Source organism: Fragaria vesca, linkage group LG7, assembly GCF_000184155.1.
Source record: "Fragaria vesca subsp. vesca linkage group LG7, FraVesHawaii_1.0, whole genome shotgun sequence".
Lineage (NCBI taxonomy): Eukaryota > Viridiplantae > Streptophyta > Magnoliopsida > Rosales > Rosaceae > Fragaria > Fragaria vesca.
The window spans coordinates 9,948,385-9,956,724 of record NC_020497.1 but is presented as its reverse complement, the minus strand read 5'-3'; the positions used below and the strand labels follow the sequence as shown (position 1 = coordinate 9,956,724).

At 36.4% G+C, this 8,340-nt stretch overlaps 1 protein-coding gene across 1 annotated transcript; it reads right to left on the bottom strand.

Annotated features, from left to right (window-relative positions):
- Window positions 1-774: 774 nt before the first annotated feature.
- Window positions 775-7,829, bottom strand: LOC101298745 (transcription factor HBP-1b(c1)-like). The gene is made up of 9 exons (XM_004307039.1): window positions 7,674-7,829; window positions 7,382-7,563; window positions 7,089-7,169; window positions 6,938-6,997; window positions 4,429-4,506; window positions 4,251-4,305; window positions 2,812-3,083; window positions 1,909-2,157; window positions 775-1,268 (listed from the first exon to the last, which is right to left on the bottom strand). The coding sequence occupies exons 2-9, from the start codon at window positions 7,442-7,444 to the stop codon at window positions 1,122-1,124; spliced, it is 1,005 nt and encodes a 334-aa protein (XP_004307087.1). The 5' UTR covers window positions 7,445-7,563; window positions 7,674-7,829; the 3' UTR covers window positions 775-1,121.
- Between the last annotated feature and the right edge of the window lie 511 nt (window positions 7,830-8,340).

Genomic DNA, 8,340 nt, shown 5'->3' with positions numbered 1-8,340 from the left:
TTTTAGCGAATTTTCTATCTTCTCTCTTTCGATAGAACATATTTAACATGTTGGCCATTTTTGAGTAAATTTTCAACAGAACTGACTGAAAATCATTTTAACTAACCACTTAAAAAAAACTTAGGAAGATCGTTGGATTTTGCTTCCAGCACACATTTCTTTCCACTTAGGTCTCCTACTACTCTTTGATACGTCTCTCAGTTCCTCCAACCTAGTTTTAGGGATTGGATGTTGAGGGTTAAAACAATCATTGCACTGACAAAAAACCTACTTTCGGGCCCTTTGTTATGATACCATATCAGCATTTAACGTCAAAATTAGACGAAATTTTAGCAAATAGGCATAATTGATGATAATAAGAACTTTTTTATTTTTTTGAGAATCAAAAATTGAAAAATTCAGAGGGTAAATAAGGACAAATAAAGTTCCCAAGGGTAAATTGAATTTAATTCAAAAAAGAAACGTCCCTGGAGAATGGAAAGTTAGAAACTGCTTACAAGCCGTGACTGGCTCCCTTTGATTACCGATCTAAGAACAGATGTAATAGAACTGGACGTCTGATTCAGAGTTAATGAACAGCTAAACAATTGAAACAAATATGCAATATCATGCTGCAGACTCCAGAGTCTAGACTCTGATGTCAAACATCACCTAGGAGTTGTAAAAATTGTGGGACACAAAGTATGCACCTAGGAATCATGGTGCATATTCCTCGATTCATCTTTTGGAGTTTTGGGTAAACTTTCTTGTGACACCTGAAGGTGTTTAATTCATGTCAAACTTTGATAAACAGACCAGTCAACGCCATATTCAAAACTCATTTCCAAATCAGTTACACTCACATCAACAATAACACTATTATTAACAATAAAGAAATACATATGAACCGTCACCAATAGCATTACGAGACAATATATAATGACTAGAATCAGGAAACTTACAAGATTAGCTCTAAAGATATATAATTTCTGCAGCTACAACATGAAAGAAAATCTAAAAGATCTGTAAAGATGACCAGGTAATGATACCAGTGCTGTACTAGAGGATGTCAATTTCTATTCAGATATTTTGCAGGCTACGTACAACAAGACAATCAGCTCAGGAGCAACTGCAAAAACGTTTTATTCTCTTGGACGGGCAAGCCACAGTGAACTGAGAGCTCGTAGTCGGGAGAAATAATCATTTATAGCCAAAAGTGCACGGGCCGACTGGCGAGTTGTCAAGATACGATGCATTTGTTGCAGTGTTTGTTGCCGCAAATTGTCAGCCTAATATTATGAGCCCATAAAAGAATTAGAAAGTTCAAACTCATAAAAACAGGCACATATAAAGGATAAACAAACAATGAAAAATCATTTCAGGGTTTCTTTTACTGTGTAGCTGGGCCTTGTCCAGGATCACGATGCATTTGAAATCTTTACCATGATTGGGACGTAAAATAAAAATTCATCCCTGCCATCTCAGCCATTCAATCATACATGAAAGCTGAGAAACGGGGCTGTGGCAGGTTGATGCCTAATTGAACAGTAAACTGTCCTAAATGGCTAAATCTAATACTATTTACACAATATTAACTTGGTAAGGGAAAAAGAAAAGAAGAAAAGCCAGGCATGGAAATGATCTTGTCACCAAAACTAGACTCAGAATGTCAAAAAGTTTCAGTCCTTAAATCCAAAGTAAAACCAAACAGCCAAAGCGCTGTTGGGAGATTCAGGAATCAAATGTTCTACCCCTCATTTTGAGAAAACAAACAAAGCAACTGGTGGGACCATTATTGTTGGCCTTATACTTTTATGTAATTATCATAATTAACAGTTTCACAACCACGAGTAATGTTTGTGTATTTAATGTTGCTCTAGTGATCAAGGCAAAAGTAAATAAATGAAGCAATGAACTATAAGGTATTACCTGGCGGATAAACCCTTCCAGAGTACCTAGCTTTCCCATTGCCATGGCCATTTGACCCATGTAGTTTGCAACATTACCAGACGAACCTGAGGAGCCAAGAGATCCACTGGACAAAGTCTCTGCGAGAGATTGTTGCAATGCCTCCATCCCTTGAGATAATGCATCTTCTGCCTGTTGGGACGATTGTTGCAAGTTAGTAATCCCCACTAACTGCTGCTCTGTCAGAGGCTCCAACTGATTAACAAGAAGCTGCACAGATAGACATTCAATGGAATTTCATAAAGGGGAATAAGGCCACTAAAAGACACTATATACAAAAATCATGATAAAAACATAGCTATAACAAAACTAGTTTGTAACTTCTGGTGACAAACTGCAACCACACAGATATTTTATTTTATTTTTTATTTTTTATTTTTTTTAAAAAGTGCATGAACACGTAAACTTTGATACCAGTCCATGTCCTGTGGGGGAGGGAGTCGATGGAATGTTAAGAAAGGGTATGATTATAACAGGGGGACAACAAGGAACAATTCTTTAGAGGAAACAATGCCTGATGCATCATTATCCCTTCCATTAGAAGATGGAATTGTTCCAACATACAGGACATGGACTGGTATTAAAGAAGAAAACTTGAAGACCCAAAAATAGGCAGATGCTAAATCAGCACTCTAGGACTTAAATCATCTACAACGAAGATGGTCAAACCGTGTAGAACTTTATCAATTCAATTGAAATTTATAACCAAGATTTTCTATTTACCACTTCTGGCTTTTCTGTGCCACATTAAAAGATCAGCATGCATTCAATGGGTAAGGTAAATAATTGTAGGATGGTTACAAAAAACATTCAACTTGACTGCATTCAAGACCATGCCTATGTCATGCCATCAAGTCAACTCACCTTCAGGAGCTCAGACGAACGAAAACCACCAAGCCACAAGAAACACCTTTCCGCAGGTGTTTTCCACATACCAGACAACAGATGGAATACATCAGCTTTAGCTGCTGTGCCCTTCAGCCTAAAAATCTCATCATAATGTGCCAAGATTCCATCTACAATAATACGAAGCTCTGCATCACTTGCATGAGAATTTACAGCGGATCTCAGTTCATTAATTTGCCGATTTTGATCTTCCAGCCACCGCCCATACTCTACATCGAATGCCATAGCCCCTGCACATAGATACAGTGAACAAGATAACCTACCTCATCCACTGAAAGTAAAGTAAGAGAAGAAGACCAAACTCAAAAGCAAGCTAAGTCTAAGCTTTTTTGTCTTCAGCCTGTGCACGCAAACATACAATCTGGTCTGCTTGAGGAATCTCTATTCTGATTTCAGTTAAACAGAAAAAAAATTATTTCATGGAAATAACAGTCAATTTGAATCCTTCGAGAATCAATGACCAGGTTACCTATCCTCTTTTAAAGGCATCTAAAATTGGGAAATTTACAATTATTTTTCTTAGTTTGGATAAAGAACAATCACCAAAAAACCTGCTCTATACTGATATTCAAGCTTCCGATTACTACCATCCCACAAGCATGAAAATCAGATCCACTGAACGAGTGAATATTATAGTTTATGAAAGATGATGACAAACTAACCAGTGGAGACACAGAATCACCGATTAAGAATTGGGTCTATTTTTATTCATCTAAATATTTGTAGTCCATGTTGTTCCATTAGAAGAGTAGATTAAAAAATAAAATGAAAAAAATCAAGGCTTTCCAATGTCATTAATAAACAACCGGAAATAATATGTGCTAATTATGCTGGAAGTGTTTGAGAATAGTAACACCACAAAATCAGACTGTTATTTGAATCTCTTCATGCAATATAGATGGTTAGATTGCATCAAATTATTGAGTAATTCATGGCATTCATTAAATTAGTGTGTAATGTGATTGCTAGTACATCCCACAGAGCTAAATATAGCAACTAACATGGACCAAATTTTTCAACAAGTGCTACATAATTCTACCTCTGTATGGCAAATGCATGAAGACTAGCTGTATGACACAGAAGAAGCTACCAAGTGGTATTAATGTCTCCAAATTGTGTTTATAATCCCTAACGTCTCTGTGTATATGTCCGAGAGAGAGAGAGAGACAGAGAGTTTTCATTCTCTAGGAATCAAAGAATGACCATTGATTTGAAATCATGCTCTACGACTGCATGACCTAACAATTTTTAATTTGACTGAAATAAAAAATAAGTAAACCTATTACTTCACCAATAATTTCAGGTCACAATAACCAAACGCATATCCCACAGAAGCTACTCTACCTTATTTTCCAGGAAAAATTTCACAAGTCAAACTTAAAGGAAAGAAAGAATACCATTTCCACTTGTCGAATGAGCAGCGTCTCCCCCTGAGCTTGATATGAAGATTCCCTGAACAGATGAAAATAAAATCTTAGGAGATACAAGAAACCATTTACCAGGAAAACTAGAGGCACAAAATAATTTGGAAAATACATTAGGTGTTACTCTAGGGAGGGAACAGATGAACTTTACCTGCTGTCTGGCTCGCTGAAGCTCTTGTTCTAGTTGACTCAGCTTCAAACGACTAGTCTCCAGCTGCTGAACATATGCCTACAGTAGACAAGTACAGATGCAACTCAATAACAACTTCCAATAATCATATATAAATGTGAAGAACTACAATTTTCCTGTTTGATTTTTGATAAAGAGTAACACGCATCTTACGAGAGATTCCTCCTCTTTTAGTCTCTCATTTAAGCCATATGAACACCCCATCTTAAACACCAGGACAAGAATTCTAAAGGTGTATGCATGCTTCTATATATATTAGAAATAACTCTCCCATGCATGCATCAGTCATTTTTCATATACTAACTCAAATTCCAAACCTGACAAAGGATCCAAATAAGCAACCCTTTAAGCAGCTTATACACTAGCACATAACCACCTGTTGAATATACAAGCTGGTTCTGAACACATCCACACTAAATAGTAGAATACTAAGTTTAAAAGCCAGTGTATGAATGCATTCCACATACATTGGGGCGGCCAAGAAGGCCACGGTCAAGCAAGGGTGGCCTGCAATTTCCGGTGGGGCATACTCTAACTGTACATGCATTAGTCCATTTTCTTATGCTTACTGGGATACCAAAAGCCTCCACTTAAGGAGGAATGGACCAAAGGAGGCAGACATATAGTGGAAACCCTTACTGATGGTAGGATTATACCTACCAGTCACGAGCTAGGATCTAGTTGTAAACAAAGCGTCCAATATCAGTGTAGTTGACTGTCAAATTAAAGTCCCCCTTTTACAAAGGAAATATCAGGGTAAAAGAGAGTTGGGAAGCATATCATACACGAATTGGAAGGGTGATCAAGCCTGATCAACTATGTCAACTGTAGGATATATCAAATATAATTCATTTTCCCTTTATCATTCATTTCTTTCATTAGTCCTTCAACCTTCCAAAATGAAAGAGTTCAATGGTTTAGGTAAGAGTTCTGGCATAAAGTATAAATAAGTTTTCAATAATGCATTATCTAGCCCTAGGCATATTTCTCAAAATCTATTTTTTCAAGTTGGGCGATTTGGCACTCCAATTTTACACTTGCACTTCACATTGATCTACTTCAAATTGGGTTCAAGTGGTTAAATATGTTGAAAAGTGGATTGCCAAGATCACTACCCCTTTTTCAAAAGCAAAGTAGAACCATGTATGTACTCTACAAGAAAAGGAAAAGTAATCAAAATAGCTGCTTAACTCTCCAGGATAAAAGAGAGATATTCTCATAAAACCGAATATTCCCCATTAAGAGACACTACGCTGATCCTAGCGAGAATAGATGCCCACCTTCACCCTCATGCCCAATCTAATAGTGATTAGCAGATGGCCAAGTATGCTAGGACCCACAGTGACAAATAATAGCCAAAAGCAACAGAACCGACTTTCCAGAATTGTAATCTGCGCTGCTCTTATAATCCTATATTCTAAGATTACTTATTTCGATAATTGAAAAGATAAAATGAAGAAAAATTTAAAAGACTTATGTGACACTATGAGACTTCCAGATTAAAACCAAGAAAGTAATACATGACAAATGAATAATGTATGAGAAAATTCAAATCAACAATTTCAAAAGTGCTCGTAATAAACAAGATTGAATCTTTACCTAGGTCTAAAGAAATTATGCCAAGGAAATGTTTTTGTCATGGGAATTTAAACAACTAGAACATGCATTCACTAAAGAAAATCACTGGCCAGGTGAATTCTATTCTAAATATTCCATATCAAGTAAGATGAACCTATATTGTTGAGGCGTACCAATTTTCTAGGAATAGCAAAAGCAATAGCTAACAAGTGTCATTACAGCACTGCGTAGTATATCTTTGATATTCCATTTCTATATAAGAAAAGGCCCGTGTTTTTTTAGCTAAATATACTTTCTTTCCTAGAAATAACAAAAGCAACAAATAAATACAAAGAGGAAAAATTTTCAGTGTGAGTATAACCGAAAAAAGATCACATAAACATTATTGAAGGTCCACACTTTTGTTATATATTTACAAGAGTGTACCAAGGAAATAAGAAATGCAGACAATTAGATACAGAAAACCACATGGACTTCCAACTCATCACAAGTTTCTTTCACCTTCAGCTACTAATTGACAACAACACTCGTGAGCATGCAGACTCTTGTGCAATCATAGCTGACATATGCTATTATACGCTAATAAAGTATACCTTTATATGGAATTATAAATAAGTAAGAATATGCATTCACTAACTGACTGTCAAATTTCAATAACAAAACTAATGGACTAGATAAGGTCATTATTTGAAACCAGTGGGGCGGTGTATTTCTATCTAAAATATGTCATTGCCATATAAGAACACCCCCATGATTTTGAGCCATACACAATTAATTTCCTAGCAAAAAGCAATGACTAAATAGATACTAAGAAGGCAAAATTTCGCAGCAATATAGCTGAAAAAAAACTGAATACAAACAATGAAGTAAACAAAGTAAGGAAAAGGCCTACTTTCTTCCTCAACCGACTTTTTCTTGCGGCCTCACGATTTTGAGCGAGCCTTCGAAGAGTCTGCAAAATATAATTGAATAAATGAGCATTTCAAACCCTGCTACATTTGATTCACATATCACAACAATGTACCAGACTTGCTGACCATCACCTTCTGATCCTTTGGGTCTTTAGATTTATCACTGGAATCTGAAACCGCAGCAGTGATGGCATATTGATCCCCTCTATCATACTGCAGATACAGAGTGCTCAAAATGTCAGAAGTGTGAAATTCTGTACTGTAACATGTACCAGAAGTTTCAACGCCCAGAAATGAAGAATGATCGATGTTCAAACCACACGAATTGAACTTGCACAAAACCAATTAATCCCCATAGTACCCAAATTCGAAACCAAAACCAAATTAGCACACAAGAGTGAGAGGAGAAGTGAAAGAAGGAATACCATTTGATTCTTGTCATCAGTATCCACATCTGTAGAAATATCAGTCCTGGGGCTATCAGCCATGGTGGGCTCTTCTTCCCAGTTCTCAATATGATGAAAGGTTGACCCTTCTCTGTCTGCAAGTCCCAGATGTCCACACAACCACAAAATGAAGAGAAACAAAACCCAAAAAAGAAGAAAACCTACACACAGAAATCAAGCAATCAAAATCCGCAAACCCAACTGGCCAAGATGGAAACTTCATCATTACATGGAAATGAAAACTCAAAGAGGGGCAAGCAAAGTTTCAGACCTTCTCAGAATTTCTGAAGTGATTCAAAAAGGGATCAGAAGAAGCAAAAGGCTTTGGCCACTTTACTCTTGTGGTTTTCTGGCTCTAGTCCTCGGGGTGGTTTCGTTGAATTTCAACCCAGTATCTTTTGCAACAACACAAAATATGTCCTAAAAACTTTGACTCGCTCTCCACCCACTTTCCACTTGAGCACACAAAATTTGTTCTTTCCCCGGTAAGACAGAAAAGATTTGTACCTTAATAATTCATGAATCATGGAGAAAATAGTTTTTTATTATTTTTTATTATTACGGCAGTGCCAGTTTCTGCCAAATTGCCAGAGTAATTAAATGGTAACTTTTTAATTTGGGACCTGAAATCTGAGGTAACTATTTTGACCCTTCAAAGGATTTTGTAGTCTTCTTCGACACAAGGTTCCAACAAAGAAATAAATTGCGTAGTCTTTCAGATCAAAAAAATAAATAAATAAATAAATTACGTAGTCCAAGTCCACTGTCCACCCAAAAAATCAAAGAGTTTTCTAGAAAAGAATAGTAAAACCCAGATTCTTAATTATTAGTGGATAATAGTGATGCAAATTCAAGGCTATTGCAGAGACCAAATTAAACTTTGCATCCCGACTCAAGTCCTGTATCCATACCTCGAAAGGTAACATTGCCTTATTGGT